The sequence below is a fragment of the Sparus aurata genome, chromosome 7, assembly GCF_900880675.1.
Source record: "Sparus aurata chromosome 7, fSpaAur1.1, whole genome shotgun sequence".
Taxonomy (NCBI): Eukaryota; Metazoa; Chordata; class Actinopteri; order Spariformes; family Sparidae; genus Sparus; species Sparus aurata.
The window spans coordinates 25450518-25476365 of record NC_044193.1 but is presented as its reverse complement, the minus strand read 5'-3'; the positions used below and the strand labels follow the sequence as shown (position 1 = coordinate 25476365).

The following is a 25848-nucleotide window of genomic DNA, read 5'->3' as shown; positions in this document are numbered from 1 at the left end:
CTGACGATGAATGTGATCATACAGGCTATATGCAGCCTTTTGTTCTGTTTTCAGTCACACCGAGGAAACCAGTGCTAAAACAACACCGTGACAGGTAACACTGAGACCTCCAACCATCCCTGAATCTCCAACGCCCAGCTGACAGACGTGGATGTAGAAAATAACAGCGACCACGTGCACGCTGGCGGGTTCTGTGCCCTTCTCCCATTGTGTTTCTCTGCCTTCGCCTCTTCTCTGCATCGCCTCCCCGCACCCGTCGCTCCGACGGAAAAGTGCGAATAAAAGCTAATCATGGATGAGACGCTGACAGATAATTGGTTCTTTGCAAACCGACTTCTTCTTCTCTCCAGATTCAGATGAGGGATCTCGATGGAGACACGTTTTACAATTTCTTTTCGCTGCGTTTTCTAATTCGGGCTGGCTGCATAATGTCAAAGAAGATGGGATCAGAAACAGAACGGGACAAAGTTCTTCAGCACGTGTGTTAAGACTGATGTTTTATAAACAAGATATTTACAGTGGTGTCATTTGACTCTTCACAGTTCAGTTCTACACATGATATGAAAGAGTTTCATTTACATTGAATAAAAATAAATAAATGTAACGGGGGAGCTCTGTACATTCACAAAACTATATGCCTCAACCAGGGAGAAAATACAATTTGGAGTCTTTGTATCTGAAGAGCAGACCTTAGACCTTTCCAGACAAGCCATCAAAGGCTCCAGCTCAAGATATCACACACGTCTGCCTTTAGTTTCAGTCATTGCTGGTGGTTGAGGCTCAAGTCCTCTCAGTGAGGCTCGTTCTAAAGATTGCCGTCAAGATTGTTTTCCCCTTAAGCCTAGTTGTAAAAAACGTCATCCTCTGATAGCGAGCTGCTGTCTACGTGACGGACAGCCGCCTCTGCAGTCGCAGTGCTTCCATCCGCAAGGTGATGACGTTGGTCCTGCTGAGCGTTGGACGTCGTGGAAATGGAGTCCAACACCGGCTGAGGGACCAGGGCCACCCTGTTGATGCCATAAGTCTGGGCGTGGATGTTGTACAGATGCTGGGGCACGCTGACACTTCCACCATCCAGCAGGAACTGGGACAAGAATTGGCTTTGTGCAGCTGAGGATGGATAATAACATCAGCAGTCAAAAAAATGATTTGGACTACACAAAGACAGCGACATCTGAGTCCTCTCAGGCTGTCAAGACTGTAGCTGCAGCTCTTCACACTGGTATGTTATAGAAACACTACAGATGCATTCAGAGGGTGAACTGGGTCAAGAAAAAGGTGAGATTACTTTGAACCAGCTGCTGCACGCTGCGTATCTTTTATCTGAGATCACCTGTGACTGTTAATCCCACGTGAAAGCTCCATTATTTCTGTGTGAGAGTGCTCGTTAATCCACGAGGAGCATATGTGCAAAGATGTATTGAAGTAATGAAATACAGGAATTTAGCTCCCATCTAGAAATTTAATGTACTATGTATAAAAAGGCTTTTATTTTGTTACACAAATACAATCATATAAGTAGGGTATTAATAAAATCTATCAAAACTAAAACTATACAATCAAGGCCGGACCCGTATTGATTGGAGACCATTAGAGTAAAGAGCGGAGGGTGTGATGAGAGGAAATGACATGTTACCTGTTGTTATCTCTTCTGTATGGTGGCCATTTTATGAAATAAAAATCAACTGCACCGCTGTGTTGACCTTGTGCGGGGTGAAAGGCAAACCATGGGAAACGAATACAACATGAGAAACCTCAGCATGATGATTGGCTGTGTTAAAACAGCTGCCAGTTCACACCTGATTTCGATGAGCGAGCTCGGTGACAAGCTGATTGTTTGAGTCAGGTGTGTCGGAGCAGGGAAACGTCTACGGCCTTGTCCACACTAGTACGGATACTTTGCAACACAAACGTTTCCCTGTACATTTTTGCCTCTCGTCCAAACAAATGTGAAACTCTCTTTCCTGTGTATCCATGTGCACATGTAAGATGGAGCGTTCGGGTAAACAATGATGTCACACCTCAACATTAATGAATCACCCTTTTGTTTTCGGTTTTGCCTTAGGTGTACCAGAAAGGGGTTAAAACAAAGGTGACGAAGTATGTGTGAAATACATGTAAAGAAAGGCATAATGAGCTGCTCCTGCAAATTCTTTTTAGTATATTAGCAGTTTCTAAGTCACTATCGAGGAAAAGGTCCACTGCACATGCTCAGTATGCTCTTTGGTGAGGTAGACTTTATCACCACCTACTGGCCCGGCATGCCTGTTTCAGCGTTTAGCGTTGTTTTAGCGTTCCTGTGTGTACAGGGATATTTTTTCAAACAGAGGTTGTGTGGACAGATGTATATATATATTTTGTAATAGAGGGGCATATTAGTGTGGTCAAGGCCTTAAACATACAGGTCAGGGGGCCAAGATTGAAAAACTGTGGGCTACTTTCTGGACAGCAACTGTCTGATGGCAGAGATGATAATGGTAGAGTTAAACTTAACTAGAATTCAGTTGTAAGATTGTATTACAATATTATATTTTATTATAAATGTGCTTATCATTTATAAAAATATAAATATATATATAGAAACAGGAATTAATTCTGTTATCTGACACATCTCATTTGTCTCCAAAATCCATCACCATCATTAAAGAAAAGACTTTGAGATCATAATCAGCCCGACCAAGACAGAGAGCAATGTGTGACTGCATTATAGTTTTAATCTTTTGGTTCATTTGTATTCCGACAAAGCGTTTGCAAAGTTTGCATTACTGCAGGAAATTCATTTGTGACATGTGTTCGTCTCTCATGGTCAAACCTTGTAAGCTGGTGGAGGGCTCGTCAAAGCTGTCGTTCATGGACCACACATTCATGGCCGCCTCAGCCAGGGCAAACTGCTCCGCTACTCCTGCGAAACAAAAGGCACACGTACACAATTTCTGTCACTTTTGATGGGAGCTGTTGTTTTTTCACCGTGTCTACCACAGTCTCAAACAAAGGGACATCGAATAAGTGCACTTGATTTGAGTCATTGTCGTGGGACGTGATAAGGGCTATTGATTCCTGTCGACACTCCCTCTGCTGGAGCCAGTCGAACAGAAACAAAGCCCAGAGGGACCTGGGCGTCACTTCATCTCCACTGACCACAGCCTGTTTTTTTCTCAAAATAAATTCTCCCTTCTGTCTCACCTGCAGCAAAGCGAGCTTCTTTGATCTCGTCCGTCATTTGGGAGTAGAACTGTTCATCCTCCTGCAGCTCGGCCCCAATCCCCCCCCAGCCTCCACCTCCCTTACCCCGGGTCCCGTTCCAACCTCCCCTGGCCTCGCCGCCTCCACCCCAGCCCTTCCACTCAATCAGGTGAGCAACGCGCCCCTGGGCCATCGCCGTCGGCTTGGTGATATGCTCCTTTATCGTGGCCACCAGACCTTAATAAGGGAGGGAGAAAGAGAGATACATCTTGATAACATGGATTAGATAAAAAGTAGCCGGGCTGCAAAGGTGAGATAGCCTGCAGTAAGTGTGGTAGCAGAAGAAGGGAGATCATTTGAGGAAAAGGTAAAATGATCAGTGCTGTATAGGTGAAAGTACAGAAGAGGAAGAAGAAGAATTTTCACAGCAATGGACGGGCAGGGACATGGATACAGAGGGGAGACATGGGATGATTATGCTTGAAACAAAACTCTACGTCTAGTCAGTCTCTGAAGGTGAGCTTTTACTCCGGATTAGCATAGCCTGAAGCATGAAAGAGGCATTTCTACTTCTGCCTTGTGATGTTGAGCTCAATAGAAAACAAATTGGAGAAGATTGGAAATGAAGTGCAATGGTACCCAGGGTGATTTTCGAGAGAATTGTACAAAATTGTTGTTCATTACTGGCACTTTCACAGCCCCCTTTAAAGCTCACTTGGGTAGAAATTGTAAGAAAAATCATGTTGTAACTCAATTTAAAACAAAGGTATGTTTTGTTGTTGTTGTTGTTGTTTTATGAATTCCACCAATAACAATTAAATTTCCGTCCAAATTGAACACAACTAGATTTTCTTCTCCCTGATCATAAACATGCACACTTTGCAAGATGATAACACCGTGGCACATGGCACTCTACAGATGACGTAATTTTACCAGAGGGAGCAATGCACCACATCACGTGATCACATGGGGAAGCAGACAAAAACAAAGTGGATGGTTAGAAACAAACAAAAGCAGAAGGTTAAACGAGTCTGGATAAGTGGGGAGACGTGGTCAACACCGTTTTTCTATTCTTCAGCAAGCGCTGGAGTGAGATAGCCTCAGGGCTACAAGGTTTATTATTGCTTGGCTTATTGATTGTTTTGGTCTGGCCCAGAAAGCACTGATGTAATCATCCTGATCTTGAATCATAATTATCATACAGTGTCTCCAGAACACTGTTAACCCTTTGCATCACCAGATAATCTGTGCCAAACAGCATGTTTTGAACGGGCACTGCGCTGGTCAGCTGTAAAAGCTAGAAACAGCACAGCAATCGCAGTTTGTCTGAACGCACCTTTGGAGTTTTGGAGGCCAGTGTACACCTTGTGACCTTTTGTCTGGGACACAAGGTGACCGATGTGTAAGAAACGTGGTGATATCTTTGGCTGTGGCTCTGAAACGGTAGGCCTACATTGCACTGTGAGATAAGTTCAAAGACGGCTGTTGTCAAAGATGGGTTGAAATAAAATGCTGACATCGTCTGAAATTTAGAATTTAGGATTACCATTGCACATTGTGAAAACCGATGCAGCATTAGCCTAATTTTTCACCAGTATAGCAGCGCAGATGGATTACACACATGCTAATGACATTTAATTTTTACTTGCTTAGTAGCACAATTCACTGAAATATCATTATATAAGTCTTATAGCAGTAAAGTCAGTCCTCATCATTGTGAGTTCATTCTGACTTAAATCCGAGGCTCAGATCCACAGCTCTCTTACTCTCTTGACTCTGTACCTCTGCAGTAATATGTTATTCATAACCCGTACAATCACTGGGCAAAACTACAAAGAATCCATAATTTATTTTAATAACATGTGACAAAGGAGGAAAGGTCCAGGGAAATAAAAAAGCTGAAGTAAAATTGACAGCAAACCGAGGTCATATCGCAGAACAGGTACATTAAAGAGATGTGAAAGGACAGAAAAGGGAAAGGGGAAAAAGACAAGGGTGGAGATAGAGAACAAGTAGGAAAGGTTAAAGACAAAAAGCAGAACAATGTCTAGACAAATACTGCGTGAGCGAAGAGATGAGAGGAACAAGGAGCAGAAGTGGAGAAATGGATACAGTTCAATTATAGAAGGGAGTCAGGAGAGATAGCAGCCTGCGCTGATTGAAACCGAGAAAAACATCACGACATGTTATTTTCATTTGAGCTCCACACCCAGAGACTCTTGTTGTGTTGTGCACTGTAACACCCACTGCCGCCTCACCCTCCGTTCACACTGTGACGACTCTGTTAGGAGGCTCTGTTCTGGCTCTCTGTCGGTGGGGAGGAAGCTATGTTTGCATCTATTTGAGTTATTTGCAAGCAGCAGGAAAATCCCATTTGTTTTTCAATTTGGATATTTTGGGCTTGCGGTCCTTACTGAGGTGTGAAAAGGACCTAATTAGATTAGATTACCATCACAGAATTAAAGACAGTGACAGCTCATGATGAGGCTGAAAAACACTGCGCTGTCTGGAGCTACTGACTGTGTGTGACTGACATGTTTTTATGCAGGTCTGATGAGGCTCTTCTGTTGGATTTCTTTTATAAATCCAAAAAGTCATTTAAAAAACAACTGATTTGCATTGTCTGTGACGTCATTAGGTTACTGGTGGACCCAAGCCACCAACCCAACGAGTCAGTATTTGATGACCTTGAGATGAGACCCAATAATCATCTATTTAGTACAAATAGGACGAGAGAAACTAAAGAGACAAGTACTGAGGGCAGAACAGATGCCTTTTTCTCAGGTGTCCTGCACAGACCTGATTTGACCATACAATTCGCAACACAAAATTGTTTGAGGGGGAAACGGGTGTTTGTTACTACGGGTTTGCCACAGTTCGGAGATGTGAATAATGATAATAAAAGGAAATAGAAATATGATTTATTTATTATATCAGCTTTAAAGTAGGGGTTCTATGGAAAACCAGTTAGTTGGTAGGCCTACTCCTTACTGACACCATTTTGAAATGTATCCTTAAACGGGACGGGGTACTAAACTTGGTAGCCTACTTTAAAGGGTTCTGCTCACGACTGATTTAAAAGTTTCTCGTCCATGAATGACTAGGCATCAGCAAGTTAATCAACATCTCGACGTCATTAATCATCTAGTCGTAGAAGGAGCTGAAGATAACTTGACTTTTTTCACTGATTTGATTGATGTTGGTTAGCATTTTTGCTAACGTCAGCTAATACTCAGCCCCAGGCTGCATTGGAAATTCCCTTAGTAACATAATGTTTAGTATACTAAAACAGTATTTGAGGTTTTTTAGTATGTCTGAAACCTTTGTATGAGACCAAAAGAACAGGAATTGCATTCTATTTACAAGGAAATACGACTGTATCCAAGTATTGCTGTAATTACAACAACAACGTGAAAGAAACGCCAGTGTTTCGCATTCTTTGGATAAGGCAAATCAGATGCTGGAACAACGTTTTGCTGCTCTCTAATGGTTGTTATTAAAGCTTGTCTTGAAAATTAGTAACATTTTATCTATTTAGTAACGTGCCAGAAAAGGTACCATTAGGTACAAATGTGAATTTTACCCAACTCTACCGCCCTGTTTGTTATTAATGTTCCTTTTGACAATATTACATTTTTTATATACTCAAGTTATGTGCTGATATTCCATCAATTTCTTCATTTTAGTGCAGTTATGCAGGCTGAGTTTAGTGCACCGAGTATAAACAGTTTCTCCAGTTTCTCTTTGAACTGCTTCCTCCTCTGTAGCAATGCTGCTCGTATTTGGTGGCTTTTTTTAAATGTATTTTTTTTACAATTAAAATGATTTCTCTTTAAAGAAAACTAAACTGATGCCGACACTGGTTCAAGTGAGAATGTTGCCCAATCCTAGTGAAAAACTGAATCAATTTGTGACAGTAAGATGGCTTTAAAGTCATTCTTGCAAAAATGTTTTCATATTTATTAAACAAACATTAGTTGAAAGAGAAAGTGAGATGTGAAGAAATCCGACGAATGATGACTGTGAGAGTCATTTCTGATCCAACAAGCTTGTCAACACATTACCTGAGTGTACTCGGTCGCTGCGAGAAATGATTGGATTTCTGCGATTTGTTTATGGTGTTGCCACAGTAAACACAGAGTTACATGTTTAATGAGGTAACCAGAGTCAGTGAGGAACCCATCACTTCATAAAAATAGACGTATATTGCATTATGTGAAGCGTGACTCCCTGCTGTATGTTGTGAGGAAACAGAGCGGATGAACTAACACAAAAAGATGAACAAACACAGGGTGTTATAAAACCCGTAGGAGCTGAATTCAGGGCTTTGTTATTTTAAAGCACAATGTAGGATTTTTATGGTTGACAATTTCCAAAAGATACACTTTTTTTTTCAGTGTTTATTCTTATCGATACGCCGAGGCAGGTGATGCATCCGTTAGACAACACCATTAAACAAGAGTCTACAGCCCAAAGCCCAAAGCATTAGTTTGTTCATTCATTGGCTTTCTAAAGGAGTCAGCTTTAATTTTCCCTGGAAGATTGCGTATGCTGTGGCAGACAAAACAGCACAGTGAAGGCGAGGGTAATGGAGTAGCAATCCACAAGTGTCATTATTCTACAGCCATTACATTTACTTCGTGATGACAGACTACTGTTGCTAGTTTGACAAAATGACAATAATGAGGGTGGTAATAGAATTTGTGTTCTGTGTCTATTCAGTATTCCTGTTCAGGGGGGTCATCAACCTCAAGGAGAGAGAGAAGTAGAGAGAAGTAAAAGAAAAAGCAACTTCTTTTATAGCATACAGCAATATGTTTTATGAGGTCGCCCGAAAGACACACGTCACGTTTAGGATTTTTTCACCCGTGATTCCATTGGCATAACAGCATGTGAGCATCGTGCCAGGCGACAACCAGGCGCACTTACAAGTTCAAGAAAACGACTGCGTGACTAGTCCTACATTAACTAGGAGAGGTCGCATTACAATCAGTGCGTTTACGGGAGGGATGTACAATATTACCATTATTATTAAAGGGTCTCTCTCTCTCTCTCTCTCTCTCTCTCTCTCTCAGCAAAGCATGTGTGGTTGACAGTTCACAGGAGGGGAAGAGTGAGGGCAGATTGTCACTGGTTAACCCATCACAGATGGCTTTGTTCTCTTGGACGGATTGAAAAAAATAAATAAAAAAAGGTATGTAAAATGCTAAAACGGGGTCAGCAAATAGACTTGGGCTGCCCAAGTAAAGTATATGTGTGGGAAACACTGTTTGATTTGATAATGACATGTATTTGAAGACAGTCTCACCCTGACCCTAACCAAGCACCCTGATCAATACAAATGCACTGCCATCAACACAATTGCTTCATAGTGATTTTATGAAGCACTGTCAAGCAGGTATATTGTTTACCATGTTCATCATCTTAGTTTAGTGTGTGTAATTTGTCTAACATGACAGATTGATTAACACTAAACAAAAGGCACAGCTGGCACTGCAGGTATTTTGGTGATAAACCAAAGTGTTGGACAAAGTGAAATTATGACCTGTTGTTATAATTCATTCCGATGGGGGCATTAACATCAGTATCACATATCATGGCAATGAAATCCAACAGCTGTTGAGACATTTTACTCAAGGCCACGAGTGTCCGGGCAAAGCTGAAGGATCATCAAGTCATCAGACTCGGTGGTCGGCAAAGGACCAGCTGTGCTGTCCCTGGAGCTAGCATAACTAAACACAAATCGAATACGCAAACGTCATTATTCAACAGCTACTGGGCCAGATAACTATTACATTCACTGCTGATATTGATGGTCTCCAGATGATGGATACAATTGACCAACTGTAATATATCCTATGTTAATCTGTCATGAAATGCAGTGAGCGCATTCATTGTCCCCAGAAGATGCTTTGCATGTGAAGTCACAAGGCCGTAAGTCTAAAAAAAGCTGTCATTTACTCATTTGTTTGGTCCACCGCGTTCGCATTCGTTGAATTTGATGAACCTTTTAAGTTTTTTAGGTGCGTCAGGGCAAACAGCATCGTACAAGAAGAATAAAAGTCTGCAATAATGTCTCCATGGTATTCTTCTAAATATAATTACATTTGAACAGCAATATTTGAGTGTGCACAATGAAATCTGATTTGAGCAGTTAGGTTGTCAGCTTCACTTTGTGAATGCCCGACTGTACAGAACGTGCCTCGCCAATATTAAGTGATGACTGACACGTGATTAAGTCTCAGGCAATGCTCTAGAAATGTTTTATTTTTTTCCCACCGGACTGATTCTGTCACTCCCGAAGCAGGTGTCAGCCTCTCACCCGTCTGCCTCGAATGTCTGTGTTTGTCTTACATATTCATAATTATACCGTCAGGGTCGTGGAGGAGCATTTCAATGGGAAAGTTCAGCGAGGCATAACACATTAACTCAGATAATTAACCTCCCGCAGAACGAGGGAAGCGGTGGAGATGAGGCAGACGGACACAGGATGGGGAGGGAAAAGAGTCGGAAGGCACCGGCATGAAGAGAGGAGGAAGCCAGACTATAAAGCAGAGATTCAAATCAAGTGGGAGAAGGAAATACAGTATGTGTGTACCTGATCATTAAGTCATGTCTGTCTGGGTGTTACAGCATGTGTGAGAGAGAAAGGGCACGGAGGAGGAGGAGGGAAATTGCATTACTAACCTCCCATGGTTACTAATGCAATACCCCGGCTTGCTTTTTTTCCCCCCCAGTCTCAAACGTCAGATTCATAATGAAACGCGACGTGACCTGGACCTGTTTGTATTTGTATGACTCTGTGCCTGACTCACCCATCAGAGAGGAGGTGGCCAGCTCGCCGATGTCATAGTCGTTGTTTTTTTCTGCAACACTGCCGTTGGAGGGATTCTGGCCATCCTGCACAATACGGTGCACAAGGAGAGGGGAGAATATTACATCTTCATCGCTGATGTGAGGTGAAAAGGCTGTAATTCCTGCGGGAACTGAAAAGAATAGTTCCATTTTAGCTTGTCAACACTGCATTTATGATATTTCCTATGGGGCTTGAACGGGTTTCACACGCCAAAGAGAGATTTTTCATCACACAGAGGAGCTAGTAACCCTTCGTATGACGTTTTCAGCCAGGCAAAACACCAGAGCATGAGGTTTTCGACGCGAAAAAAAAAAGAAAAAAAAAGAAAACAGCGCATACACACTAAGGCTGCACACACAAAACCACACACACAAGCAGATTTGCATGCATCCTCCTCTGGCAATCACTTCTTGGCTGTGACGACTGTGAATCCACACATTTGCCGTTTTTCTTCTCTCAAGGAAAAAATGGCGATGATGACAATAACAGCCGGTATTTATGGAAATCCTGTAGCAGGCTCGTTCAGACTGAATGAACTGAATCAAAGTAGGGTGTTTTAGACTCAAAGCCGCATGTTATTTACACCCAAGTAGCTTCAATCAGACTGTGGGAAAAAGGGAACTGCACTTCAGATGGACTGGCCCTGGTTTGGTATTCCTGATCTCTCAAACACGTTCCAATCACAATGGGATAACAAGGAAGTATATGATTACACTTAAGTGCACGGGGACATGGTTTCAATTCAAATTGTTGGAAACCAGTCTAAATTAAGTTTTACGGATGATAAAATTCTGCATAAAAGGCACTTGAATGTTAAATGAGCAAAGTGGGAAAACCGAGCGATCTCTTTATGGCAAATGTACGCTGTTTCTGTTTTTCACATCAACACACTGCTGCTCCGCTGCCAGACGTGTGGTCACTGCAAAACCAAGGAGGTCTTTTAAATTCATGGGTCCTTCCATCTGAGTAAATGCTGTTATTTAAAAACAGGCTAAATTGTTCTTCAATAAATGTTTTACAATAGCTGTTTCCATTGAATTTGGAGATGTATCACTGTTTGGCCATTTATTTTGCTGTAAAAGCAGCTTGGGTAAGCCGATGAAACATGTGTAAAAAGGTTAGATGTAAATGTAGGCTAGTACTCATGAAATAGGGGGTGGAAAATAGTTCTATATTCTCACATTTCCAAACATTTCCTACATTAGTAAATTCTCACCTAAAAATGTCTCAGAAACTCAGAGGCAGATTCACATTTCATGTTTAATAGGCAGAGAGGATGTCGAATCAGGACACTGATGCAATGTGAGACTGCATTTTCACGTAGTGTGCCACCACCAGGTATTTTTGATGAGGGACCTCTGCATTTCAGATTTGTAGACATGGCACATTGTAAAGGTAACCCAGGGGGAGTTTCCTTCTGTGCTTGTGGCAACAAAGACTGATGTTTTTAGCAGGACCTCGGGACACATCCAGCTGTTTGTTGCAACCAAAAGTGGTATTTTTAAGACTAAACCTAACCGAGTGGTTTCTGTGCCTAAACCTAACCAGAGCATAAGCACACCATTGCTAACACCAAAGAGCCAAAAAACACCAGAACACCAAAAACATACAATTGAGTCATGATAAACATAAAGTTGCAACATAGGGAAACTTATAGGTTGAATCTTAAACTTATTAAGTTTGCAGAAACGAACATTGGTGACATTTATTCAGAAGATTGGGTTGTGTATACATTTGGCCGGTCTATGATACAATAATGATAGGCCTCTGTAAAAATGACTGACATCAAAATCCTTTTCGCCATACTAAATGTTTATCAATATTTGAGGGTTTGTAATCTAGTGACCTTCATGTGGACAGTTACAATACTGAGCTTCTTGCTTATTGATCGTCTTCGGTAAAAAGCAGAACATTTCACTCCAGACAGCTGCACTGAGAGTGTGATGGAGCCTGGCTTTGGAGCAGACTGAACATGTCACGTGTGAAAGAGATATTAACCATAATATGGAGCTGTTCTTCCTGCACGTGGCCACATTTATCTCAACGTGCAGTGAACATATCATAGGCGGATAATTAGCTAAATTACGAGCCAAATCCGAGCTGTGCTGTGTGGTAAAAGTTTCCGGATCATTTTCAAGCGTGAAAGTATGCATAATGTGGCCTATTACATCACTCCATGAAACACTGTGCTGATTTCAGTCTTATTCAATCAGCAGAACTGTGGAGACAAACACTTAAAGGGACAATCACATAAATCACATACACAAAAAAACTCTGATACAATTAATAAGGTATAAATATACAGTTTTTTTCGGGGGGGGGGGGGGGGGGTTGGTTAAAAGCCAGTGCAAGTCTGTGTGCGTGAGGTAGACACATGTCAATATCAGGCCAAAGCCTACAAGGCAAAGGTGAGGGCTTTTTTACTCGCCTTGGCAGACGACGGCTGACCCTCCTCGGTCTGGTCCTGCAGTACTGTCATGGGATGTTGGAGCTCTGAGGGGAATCACACACACACTCGTTAACACTTGTGTTAGATTCATGCTCATTGTGCGTGTGTGTCTATAAAGCCAAAACCCAACTGGGGCAAGGGGTCAAGGCTTATATATAATGGATGAGACAGAGAGAGAGAGGGCGTTGAATCCTTATACCCTCATTTAACCCGAGCCTCTCTGCATATTTGCTCTCTAATTGATGGCGATGAGGTTCATGTGAATGACAAGAGGAAATGAAGTGCAGTTCAGACCGATGGATAATTAAGGTCAGTGGACGCACACACACACACTATACACGCAGGACTGCCAACACACACTTTGGGGTTTCCCCTGGGAGGTGTCGTCAAGACAATTGGCTGTCGCTATGGAAACGCCAAAGCAACAGGAGGCGGGTGATACCCCTTCTATTTACATATGACACACATGCACACGCACACACGTAACTGGTGTCTGGCTTCATCAGGTGCTGTTAGCAGGTCAAGAAACCCATAATGGTTCCTGAACCAATCCACTGTCCTTGTGGGGTTAAATCCCACCCTGCCCCTCTCTCTCTCTCTAACACACACACACTCTCACACTCTCTCACACGCACACACACACACACACACACACACACACACACACACTTGCTCCTGCTGTTCTCTTATCTGTTTGTCTGGCGCCTCACATCTGCCTTCCCTCTTTCTTCCCAGCTTGAAAGCGCCGCACTCAACACCCTCCACCCTCCACACCCTCCACCATCCACCTTGTTAAATGGGACAATAGCTGACTTTGTTTCACAAATTACTGTCAAGCTGCATCACATACACAGGCGGAAAAGAGTGTGTGAGGACACTCACGCAATGTCAAACCTCATGTTCCACCAATGTAACAAGCAGACTGTTGTTTGGAAGTATCAGCGAGAGTCGGTAAACCTCAAATCGGTTTATAATTTAATGAGATCTTTTGTTTTGACAGCACAAATTAGTACTCGTGTTCCTCCCTAAAAGAGGCCCCGCTGCCAGCTGAGGCACTGTTACTTTATCCAGACAGCCTGTGAGATGCAACGAACCGGGTTTCCACCTGACAGAGAGCAAATGTGAGAGAGGCAAATTGCAACCCAAGTCACATCTTCAAGTCACGACAAGTTGGATATCAGCTTCGGATGGAGCAGTCATATCTTGAAGCCACTGTTGTCCTCCACTGATCCTCGCAATCCCTCTCGTCAACCACCCATCGCCCCCCCAAGTCTGGTTTCTAAAGCAGTCTCTATGGATTCAATCAGATCGAGGAAGGAGCTGATGAAAATAAGTTTTGTGATGGATTCACATCATATGAATACTTCTGTCGGGATAAGGACGTCATTCAGGTTTTTTATCCTGCACCTCTGCCATCGACGCCTCAGGGATGTGTTTACCAGATCCTCACACGCGCAGCTACCCCTCGAAAGTGGAATGTAACTTTCTCACACACTTCTGCTCCTCGGATGTGTGTCGGCTGCCGTCGACACCTCCCTGCAGGTCGATCAAACCATCAAACAGACAGACACACAAACAGGTGGACTGACCTTTGTGACCTTTGCAGAGGCAGGCACCCATGGTCTCAGGACGGCCGGGCGGTTATCTGTTCACCATGGTGGCTTGAGGATGAGGAACGGGGAGGAAAGGAAGGAAGGAAAGGGAGGAAGGGAGGGAAAAGAGGCAGACGTATGAGAGGAGCAGAGAGAAGTGAGGAACTGAGGCGGGGGGGAAAGTAAGAGAGCGGATGCCAGCTGATGCATTGGCTGACTTCTCTGTATAGGAGGAGAGGGAGCGACACAGACAAAGTATGGGGAGGGGGGAGAGAGAGAGACAGAGAGACAGAGAGAGAGAGAGAGAGAGAGAAAATCGGGGAGAAAGCATGAATGCCTGTTTGCTGACGATTTTAAATCCCCTCCCTCTATTTCTTCTGTTCTCCTCCCACTCTATTCTCCTTCTCCATCCTGCTGTAGGGGACTCTCACTGTGAATGGAGGCTTTGATGATGGAGCTATAGGCGAAAATTATCTTTGCACATTGTATATCTAATACAAAGTATATTAAACACAGGGTATGATCCTGCAGTACTTTTTGAGTCAGTCTTCAATCTCAGACTTTCTCTGTCTGTCTAGCATAGATAGCTCGGAACTGTATGTATGTTTCATACCATTTGCAAGACCTCAGTTTAAAAATGTTCCCCTTGAAACTGATTAATATCTGACCAAAACATTTGTAAAAAACAAACAAACAAAAAGATTGAAATTATACATTCAATCATTCTAACTATTGTTCTAATCTGGCCCACCATAACACTTGAAATAATAATTTTAAAAATATACATTGTATTGTGGCTGACATGGGCACCGGGTCTTGAAACACAGTCCAGTGGAGTAGCATTGCACTCCTGTAAACAAAAGATTGTTCTTAATGATATCGTCTTTTTCACTCATAGCACTATTCTTCCTTTTCAAAACCTCATGCCAACAATTCCCACAATGCAATGTAGCGAGTGAGTGACGTCGCTGGATGTAATCAGATTACATGCAGCTTCTTCTTGAGCCACAGAAGGCTTTATACTACTTTTTTCACATAAATAGTTGTACTGCCTTAACCTGTAAACACACTTTAATGTGTGAAATTGGTGGAGCTACCCTTTAAGGGACTAAGTACCATTTTGCATCTCAACAATACAACAGCTGGCCCCTGTACCATGTAACATTTCAGTTTTTGCCCTCCAGTAGAAAGTTCGCAAATGTTGCCAGTACAATTAATATATTTAATATATATATATAAATATACATATATAAATATATACAATTAATATATATATATATATATATATGTATATATATATGTATATATATATATATGTATATATATATGTATATATATATATATATATATATATATATATATATATATATACAATTAATACATTTATATATGTATAAATTAATGTGTATATATATGAGAATGAGTCTATAAATGTCTGATTATTTTCAGGATTTAAAAGGAAGGATAAAAAAAATCTAATCTAATAAGTGTTGGGGTTTTTTTTTTCTGAAAATGCTGGTGTTTATCAAACACATTTTGGTGTAAATATGGTTCATAAGTTTCATCTGTCGAATCTTGAATTTTCATGGATTTACATTCAGAAAAATTCAGACATTTAGACTCGATAACACACATATCAACACCATGCTGTGATGCTGTTAGCTCTGTCACATGTGCACACTCGCACACAAGCACACACACAAACACACACACAAACACACACCTGTAACGACGCAATCAGACACAAGACTTCCCACCGCGGGCCTTGTTGTGCCTGTTTGTCCTTCCGGTGCGAACACTTGGGTAATGTAACAGGACTTTGCCGACACCACCTGCTCCATCGCCTCTATTGTCGGGGAAAATCCTGTTGCCATGACAACCGAGCCACTCCATGATTTTTAAAGCCTTTTTTTTCTCAACTAAGTGTCCAGAGAAAGGAGGCAAAGAAGCATTATTTGATGGGGAGGATGGTGCGGATAAAGTTGGCAAACAGTGCACACTGACACCAACATCAAAGACATCGGTGCTCAGTGAGGGAGAGCTTTGTGTTGTGTAGATTAAGGTTACTTTCCCTTGTATTTGCCCCTCGGATACTCTTAATTTCAGTAGTTCTCCTCACTATATCCACAAAAATATCCTCCAGAGAGAGCGGATCGGAGGAAAGGAGGCTTAAAAATGAAAGAACTAAAGAAAGGAGAGGCCTCAGTTAATCACTCCTAACGAATTCACACTAATAAAACAAGAATAACAACACAGATCATGCATATTCCATCCATATTTCAAGGTTTTGTCACGAGGAACCATGCATGGGCAGATTCTGCCTTACCGGAGGTCATTAATGGTCTTCCATGCTTCTTTCATGGGATTCTAGGAGTCCATGGCGGGTTTCTGGAGGAGCCTCCTTCTGTTTTTTTTTTTTAAAGGCGCCCTAAACCCTAAAACCTCGTTAAGAAATTCAGGAACCCCTGGGACTCCTTGAAAACAGACCTAAAAACTCTAAAAAGACCAAAACTTCATCAAGGACTTGTAAGATTAATGAAACCGACCTCAGGGAACCCGTGAGTAACTTCTGGAAACAAGGGTTTCCCCAGAAATCCCTTGAGTCCCACTGATGGAACATTGGAAAACAGAGAAAAACAGGAAACAACTTCAAGAACCTCAGATGTCTTGACCCTGGAAAACTCTCAAATGACCCTGGAGCCTTGTTTAGGACCACTAAAATGGCCTTTAGGACCCTAAAAACCACCAAGAGATCCATGACAAGCTCAAGGATCCCTGTGAAAGGAATTATGTTATCCCACTGGATTATTCTTAATGATCACTGGAACCCTTTCAAAGACTCTCTTCGGTCCCTGAAGCACATGTTGAGATGAGCTGCACGCTTTGTCCAGACACAGGAGAGAGCTGGTTAGGAGCAGTCTGACCTCTTGTGGCAAAAAGGCAAAAGTGCAACAGTTGTATTCACACGTCTCTTGTGCAGGATGTCATGGAAAGCAACATGTGCAGAACTTGTTGCTTCAGAGTAATGTCTCTAGCACGCTCCTCGTAAATATATTATTAAACCCAACAAACCACACAATCAAAGCCAGGGTCTGTGGGTGCAGAGGAAAAGTGCTCCATCAATAATTCAGTCCATTAAGAGAAAGTCTGCCCTGATCCCCCACGGCTCGGCTGCTGCCGCTCACCTCGCAGGTTGCAGAGAGGTCGATTTCAGTTAGATCACACCGACACCTCACAATCCCCTCAACAGGTCTGGACCCCGGCTGTTGTGCAACCCTTCTACACTTTTGGCTAAAAACTGACTGACTTTCCCGTGTTCCTCGCAGTGTGTGTGAGTGAGTCTCTGCTCTGTTAAGATGTTCCATCAAACTAAACAAAACTTGGATTTTGATTAGATGAGAATGTGGGGGTTTTTTTGCCGAGTGGTTGAAGAGAGCAAAGGGAGCACGAGGACACCGCGATGCTCCTCACTGGGAAGCCACAGACATTCAGCAACAATCATTTCTGTGGTCCCTTGAGGCGGTGAGGGTGCTGGATGGCTTTCAATGATGGATTCTCAGTTATTGCCGTTTATATGTGCATCATACATGAAGGAATGTTCTCATCTTATCCCGTCAAGATCTGATGAGATACAAGCCTGACTACCTGTCCAACTGCAATTAAAGTAATGAGTCAGCTGCTGGGGAAATGTAACCTCTGTCAATTTTGGAATTTCCCACTCTAAGTACAATATGATGGGAAACAAATCTGACTTGGAGGAGTATTTTAAACCTCTCACAAGGTCAGACTAACGGACCGCCATGCTTTTTTATAGACCCACCCTGCTTCCCATCCACACAGTCCCACATTTCACACGTGGGGCTGCCCACTGTTGTCCTCCACTGTCGGTCAGGCGGAGCTGAGAAAAATTCAGCTCCCTCGAGGAGAACAAGAGTCAGAGGTTTTATATGAAAACTCGACATGGTTTGGCTGCTGCAGCGCCACTTGAGGTTGTAGGATCACATGCAACAACAAAATCAGCCCAGATGAGGCTCTGATGAAGGCTTGTTTGGCAAGTGGCGAAAGCCTTATGGGAAACTGAGATCATAGAGTTTGGTGCTTTTGGAGTGCTGCTACACTGGTGTCCGTCCAAAGTGGCCACCTCGTAACGAAAGCAAATAACAGACGTAATACTGTCATTTAAAGGATTATTGTTAACTAGAAGCAGAAAGCAGAATTCGACCACTGTCACAGTTCAGTCCAGAAGTCAGAATTCAAGATGAAAAAGTCAAACGTGAGCAGCCAGGCCACCAAAGACAGTCCTTCCTCTTGTCCTCTACTTTAGTTGGATTGGATCATTGGATCATGTGACTGTCACAACGTAACATAATATCACAGATGTCTGAGCGATTCCATTCAGGTTTACATGCTGATAAATCTCTCTCACAGCAGAGCCTGTATAGCAGGAAGAGCACAGGTGTAACTGATAACATTAAAACAATTGCATTCCATTCAGGTGAGCTAGTTTCAGGCTTCTGGTATTTTGTGTAACTGAGACATTTGATGGAAGAGAGCCATTGATAACGCTAAATTTGCTTCACATGTGCTTTGCCTGTTCAGACAAGTCACAAAGCATCTGCTGTGACGTGAGTACTTCCTTGGCCATGATGATGTAACGGTGTCTGGATTTAAGCAATTCACCTGAGTACTGTGACACAAGTTTTTAAGTTTTAGATTTTGAATTCGCCTGATTGGAATTGAACTACCTGAAGATAGTGTTGGACAAGTGAATTAGTTAACTGTAAAAACATAAAAGAAACCCTGATTCCAAGTTAGGGCGATGTGTAAAATGTAAATAAAGACAAAAGGTAATATTTGCAAATACATTTCAATGTACTGTATTTGCCATAATAACTATTTGTGAACTTTATGCCTGCAGCACGCAAAGTGGTAAGTACCACAGCTTCCCAATTTTTGAGGAATCAGGGTTGTAAAATTACGTTTTTGAAACTGTATTAGTTGAAAATGATTTAGTGGGGAAAATACACTAATTCAGATCTATGTTTTAAAAGCAAATTAAGGAGACCTATTGTGTATTTAGGATATAAATGCCTCCCAAACCTCAGGCTCCACAGACCACTCACATGCAAATACTTCAATGGTTTAGCAGCATTTGAAAATAGGATCCAGTCTCATGGCTCGCACTGCAAAATATCAGCAGGAGCTACTACTAAAATAAGGTTATTATCAATTTTGTTGGGTTACAGATTTTAAGTAAACTAAGAAAGTCCTTCACAGGTAAATTTAAATCAGCTACCTGAAGGAAAAAAGAGTCTCAGTGCCGAGATGCAGAAAAACTCCGATACGTAGGCAAGCTGGCTTCTTTGTAGTAGCTAAGTACAGAAAAGGCGTAAGGAGGCATTTAGCCTTACCTAAAGGTACGATATGTAAGAAGTCGCCAGTAACCGCTAACTGTTACTAACTGTAGCTGCAGTTAGCCAGTTAGTTCAGTTAGCTGTGCAGCTAGCGGTCTGACCTAGGAGCTCAGAAAGTGTTCACATCACAAGCACAGGGGTTCAAGACCAGGGTGGGCTGCGGGTAGCTAACCTCAGTAGACATCTCTGTAACATAGTTTTTGTGAATTTTTCAATGTTTTCAACTAAAAATCTTCCACATCGTAACTTTAACATTAAAAGTGGCAGCAAACTATTTCTTATAGAACAGTTTATCCATCTGCCCCAGCAGCTAAAAATGAGTTAATTATTAAAGTCTAAGGTGCATTTTTGAACTGTGGAGAAGGTCAAGCTAGCTTCCAGTCATCATGCTAAAGCTAGACTAATCATCTCCAGGCTCAAGCTCTGCATTCAACAAATAGATAAGAGAATGGTATCTGTCCTTTAAAGACATTTTTTGAAAGAAAGTTAATAACTGAAAGTCCCACAATGTTCAGCGGCGCCTCTACGAGTGTAGTGCAGATACGGGGTCCTCAATTCCTAATGTTTCTTGTCTTTTTTCTTACTTCTGAGGCCGATGCCAGGGAACAAAGCTCACACCATTTATATGTGGTAAGGAGTTCTGGCTGGAGCCCTGTTTGGACCGCGATGCTCCTGTCATGATGTTATCTTCAACCTGCTGGATTGGATATATTATTCTTTGTTGATGTATTCTGGAGTCAGTACAAGATCTACATTTCACTTTCAGTGTCATTCATAAGTAAGCGGAGGAAACCTGTATGGAGCTCCTTGTTCTTCGTTGGCTTTCACTTTTGCTTTGCTTTGCTTCGCGGAGCTCAAGAGACACGAGCGCCAAGCACAACATGAGGAATGCTGGGAAACATCACGACGAAACAACGCGGGACGGTCCGTTGTCCAACACGACTAACCATCAGAGACTTTCTGAGGAAGTGTGAGGGACTTTCTGTGGCTTGCCTGCACATGTGGACGGTGACTGGAAGTCTCAGTTCCATTCGTCTCAATAACTAAGTAATCAAATCTTCGAGTATTGTGTGTTACGGCCTCCCGCTGCCAGAACTCCCACTGTGTCAGGCACAATGAAACCAAAATATTAGCACTAGAATCACATGATCGACTGAGCATGTTTAAAACCACTGTCTGCAGATTGACCACCCTCCCCTCCCTTTCCTACCACTTCTGATTTTGTTTTCTCATTTTTCTGTTTTGCCACAGTAGCACCGAAATAGCTTGCTCGGTACTGAGGAGCACATATTTTGATGACACCGACCTAAATGTCTGTTGTAGGATGTGAAAATGGGGAGCACTTCTGCTGGCTAATGGCTCTGGTTACTTGGCCTGCAGCAGAGTTGGCAAGGTCTCTCAAGGCTACACCAACAGGAAATTGCATTAATCTCTGGCCGGGCTGGAGTAATGCACTCCCTTCTTTATTCAAGGCTTTGCCAGAGGTTGAGCGGACCACCTCGGCCGTCCTGGTGGAGAAGAACAGGAGTGGGAGGCCTCGGGGCCTGACTGTAGCCTCCCCTCCATGTGCTCCCTAATTGGTTTAATGACTGTAATTATCTGCTGGGGTGCATGTTGTGCAGGCCACGATTAATGGCCTCCAAAACATATGCAGACAGGCGGAAATTAAGAGAGGGGGGCGCGCTGAGACAAAGAATAGCTCTGCAGGAAAAAAGAGCTGTAAAGTCGCAGAGAGAGACACATCCTGCTGGGTAAGAGAAATAGAATAATGACACAGCGCTTTAGAGTTTTTGCCTTTTTTATGTGACTTTTGTTCTCGTAAAACTGTTACTTTTTAGGCCTCGGCTCTTCTTTTGTTAGGGAAAAAAAAATACATTTAATTAGACGTAATCACAGACATATACATGGACCTATTAGGACATACCACCCATACAGTTAAAAGGTAAAATTGAACTGGATGAAGCTCCAGAAAACATTTCTACAGAAGAAACTACCACAGCGGTTGAAAGCGGAAAAGACTTGAGTTGCAGTACTGCTGATGTCCTCTAGAGGCTGGAGACAAGAGGTCTCAGACTGTGTTGGACTCCATTCATAGCTTTTCAGTTGAAATACAGCAACAGGTTAAATATGGAAAGTTTCATGTTAGAGCACTTGTGTATTTTTCACTTAATCCAATTATAGTTTGGTCCATCATATTTTTGAAAAGCATTATTAATGGTCCATCATATTTTTTTTTATTTCATTTTTTTTTTTTATGACAGCATTTTTTAAAAGAAAATAAGGGAGGGGGTCAGTAAAAGGTTCAAATCATAATAACATAAAATAGAAATAAAAACTCTGTGAATGTGTTTTTCTTTAACCTCTGCATTGATTTATTAATGAAAGAAAAAAGAAAAGGCCGCCATTACTTGTGTATTTCAATATAACTCTACGGTTGAAACAAATTCTAAATACATGTCTGGACTTGACTCACGGCACACCGGTGTGCCTTGTCACACCATTTTAGAACCACTGGTATGGAGGATATACTGAACACAATGGAAAAATTTTTATTTTATGGACAGTGTCTATTATGACTCTTCCACAATTGTTGTCCCCTTATTATGAACTTCAGAAAGATTACAAGCAGCTCCCATCATGGAAAAGCTCGAAGCCGCAGTCCCTCATTCAGCTGATCTGCGTCGTTATTGTTGGAATTTGTTCGGACAACAGAGTAATCCAAAAGACACATCACTGGATCACAATGTACTGCCAGGGATCTTTTCCGAGGGATTTCGTAGCATTTTCCTAGAGGGTTTTTTACTTGGGAGTAGTCCGTCTTGTAATTGTTAATTTGGTTCAACCAACAGTCGAAAACCCAAAGATACTGATTTGACTCGATCACACGAGAGAAAAGAAATGCAGGCAAATCATCATAATGGGAAGCAGAACATAGGGAATGTTTGGCGTATTGTCCAAAGAAATTACCGAAACAAGGAATCGATGATTAAATATTATTTTCTTGATTGGTGAATTGCGTACTTCCCTCCGTTAAGAAAAACATTGCTTCAATAAAGACATTTTTTGTTGTCACATGTAAGTCAAAGCCAGTTGTTTACTCAGTGCACATACTCTATTGGCCGATGGGTGCTTATAAAACTACTTCTGTACTTATTTATTTCAACATTCTTTACATTGCCATGCTTGTGTAGCAGAGTACCAGACTACAATCCTGTTTACACAGTTATAAATATATAAACTCCATGTTTAATTCATGCCTACATACCTGAACACACTTAGCTATATGTTTATGTTATCTTTGTTTAGCCATCCTCCCTGTGTTTAGCTGCGTGTCTATATTTGAATCTTCCTGTACATTACCTCTCAGCTCTCTCAAAGTATATTAAGAGCGACTGAGAGCCCAAGTCAGACTCTTTGTGCGTCAGCATATTTGGCCAGTAGTCGACTCCGATGTGTCTCAGCCCATCAGAGCGTCTGCCATTAAACCCACTCCACGGGTCCACCCTGACTCTCTCTCTAATCAAATGTGGATTTTCTGGCTCCAGTAGCTAACAACAATGACAGTGAGCGGTAAACTCAAATCCAGGCTTGATAACATCCCTTCAGAAACCTGTGGTTGACATCACAGACGCTACAAAGATGTTTTTTTTTTTTTTTTTTGTAAAATGCCTGTCATAAAAGCATACATAATCCACCTTAATGGAGCTGTAATTCAGGATGTTGTGTGTTTTATGGGGTCTTTGTTTGATCTTGAGTCCTCATCATTTTTTCGCAGACAGTCATGTGGTACTGATTCTGTCAAATTAGCTGTTCTGAAATGTTTTTCTCCCCTTAAATACAGCACGACATGTTTACACAAATTAAACACGTTCATGCACTTCTCACGATCCAAAGACATCGGGACAATACAACGTGTATGTCCTGACCTCGGACAGGTTTAATACCGAGAGGGCTGCGGAACATTTTGACTTGGTTTGATTTACGTCTAAATGTCAATTGGAAAATCTTTTTGGGAAACGGTGACTAAAGCGTTTCAACTGTAGAAAGATGATTGTTGGAGCAGATTTTCTCTCAGTTCCGGATTATCGTGATGCTGCTGCCTCCACTCCAGATCCTGTTTACCGTTCAGCTTTCAGGTTTAATGAGCTGAGATATTTACAATACACATCAATGCATTTTATATGTCAAGGTTGTCAGTGGTGTAAGTGTACGTGGCATGTAAGTGAGTATATTTACTCAAGTATTGTACAGTACAAATTCACGGTAGAGTATTTTACGTTTTACTCCAATACATTTGTCAGCTTTAATTACTTTTCAGATTACAATTATTCATACGTATTCATTCTGTCCTTTGAAAACCTAGTAGAGTATCTCCATTCTGGTGATAGTTGATGTGAATGTTTGTGATAAACTGAGGGATGAAGAGTTCATTAATGGGTCGAGAGAGAATCTCCTGCTCCTTGAGCTAACCAAACAATTAATAAGCCCACTTGGATTAGCTGGAAAAAGCCTCGTCATTAAGCTGAAACCAGGTTGTTTGTCTGAGTTCATGAAAAGTTGACTGTGCAGAGATACGTGGTTCTCACAAACATGAGACGATCTTATAGAGTATGATGCACTGCTGAACTACCCAACAGTACATAAAGTGGTCCGAATGAGCTCAACCTTCAACGTGTGCAGCAGTAAAATACAACAGTTAATAATCCAAAAACATCAGGTGTGATAGTAGCACAGAGAACATTTACCTCTACATAAGAAGTACTTTTACTTTTAGACTTTAACATATTAATGATGATACTTAGATTTTGTTTTATGAAAGGTATTGATGCAGGACTTCCACATTGTAGTTTCAGAACTTTTGCTGAGCGCCCTAGTTACTCCATACTCTACGTCACGTCACTGGAACACGGCCTGCTTGACTGCTTGCATACATCCTGTTTACATGTAAGCATCCTCAGGGAGCAACAAATTACTTTTACTGCTCCTACTACTGCACCACTTCACTTTACACTCACGTACACCTCTTGTATTTACATTTGTATTGTTGTACGGCGTATTGCACAACATGTCTCCACCTGTTTTTTGTGTTCTGCTGTTTGCGCCTCGTGTGTTGCCTGACAGTAGCGTCAGTCATTCCTCTCTTTTGCATGGTGGGAGCGAGAGAAACACCATTACGTTCTTGTACACTGTATACACATGGATGACAAAAACTCTTGTCTTGTCTAAACTATTCAATCTTGTCTTAAAAGTTCTTAAAAGTTCTTCTACAACTGTGTAGAAGAAGTAGACAGAATGCCACGTCAATTTAAGTTGGCACCCAGGAATTGGGTAAAAACTGCTTTTCAGTGTTTTCCTTTGGAACACCAGCGCCGAGCTGTTTACGGGCTCTTGTAAACGACCGGATCGGTGGGATTTTTTTAATGTGTTGAGTGACATCAGCGGTGCCATTAGCGGGAATATGGAGTGAATTAGGCCTGGCGTTTCCAAATATACAAAGAGTCTGCAGCAGGACGAGGCTTATGTCAACAGCGGCTTGTGTTTCTGCTCTCCACTCCCCCTCATGTCGCCTCGTGCTGACATCAAACAGAGCTCGTCAGCACAGCTCGGGAAACGCCAGATCCTGGTAATAATTATTTGCTCCTCACTATCTCGTTAGTGCGTTTTGTTCCAGGAGCTTAGTTTGTTTTTACATGGATTAAACCTGGAGAGGAGCTTTGGCAGCGATCTGTGTGTAATCTTGGATCAGGACACATAAAAATCTTTTCGTCGAGAATGTAGCGAAAATAGGAAAATTAGGGGGGCCGGAGGAGACTTAGAGAGCAGAATCATCTTGCAAAAGCCCCGGAGCGCTGGTGAGAGAAACGGCAGAGGAAAAGACGCAGGAAGACCAATATAGACAGAAATTGGAGGATGTGTTTTCTGGTCAGGAACCCATTGCTAAAATTAGCGAGGATGTAAATTCCTCAGCGTTGCCGTTTCTCTTTTCGAGTCCGCGCATGACACTGAGAGCTGCCAGAGGAACATAAAACAAAAAAAGATGGAAGGGCGGTGGTATAGGGAGAGGTCATACATGAACAGTGCAATGGCAATGTTTTCCTCCCTCCTTATTTCTTTTCAAATTGACCTTCGCCCTGAGAACAAAGACATCTAACAAGCCACAAGAAGGAGGGGAAAAGCACTGAAAGCGAAAGCCGCGGCCCCCACACACAACAGTCCCCGGGGGGAGCGCTCGGGCCCTGGACGCCAAGCCTTCAACACAATCACCACACATGCTATTGTGGCCTGCAGTAAAGCCCTGGTATGGCTCAAATCTCCCAGCTAACCCCCTCCAACCCCCCATCCGCACCACCAGGC

General features: G+C 42.2%; 1 protein-coding gene across 2 annotated transcripts; it reads right to left on the bottom strand.

Moving 5' to 3' along the window:
* Positions 1-471: 471 nt before the first annotated feature.
* On the bottom strand, positions 472-14326 carry fam131c (family with sequence similarity 131 member C). 2 transcript variants are annotated; one of them, XM_030421840.1, is made up of 6 exons: positions 14078-14326; positions 12468-12532; positions 9999-10083; positions 3184-3420; positions 2813-2902; positions 472-1110 (listed from the first exon to the last, which is right to left on the bottom strand). In XM_030421840.1, exons 1-6 carry the CDS (start codon positions 14106-14108, stop codon positions 842-844), a joined length of 777 nt encoding a protein of 258 aa, XP_030277700.1. In that variant the 5' UTR covers positions 14109-14326; the 3' UTR covers positions 472-841. The 2 variants fall into 2 exon arrangements, with proteins under 2 accessions (XP_030277700.1, XP_030277699.1); XM_030421839.1 differs by lacking the exons at positions 12468-12532; positions 14078-14326 and having other exon boundaries at positions 9999-10808.
* Between the last annotated feature and the right edge of the window lie 11522 nt (positions 14327-25848).

Bases quoted from the DNA above. Each gene is read 5' to 3' on its own strand.
- fam131c (XM_030421839.1), bottom strand. From the start codon at position 10,188: ATGGAACTATTCTTTTCAGTTCCCGCAGGAATTACAGCCTTTTCACCT. The intron at 2,903-3,183 runs GTGAGACAGAAG...TTTGTTTCGCAG, and splicing joins AGAAGCTCGCTTTGCTGCAG to GAGTAGCGGAGCAGTTTGCC. The intron at 1,111-2,812 runs GTTTGACCATGA...ATCCATCCTCAG, and splicing joins GCCCTCCACCAGCTTACAAG to CTGCACAAAGCCAATTCTTG.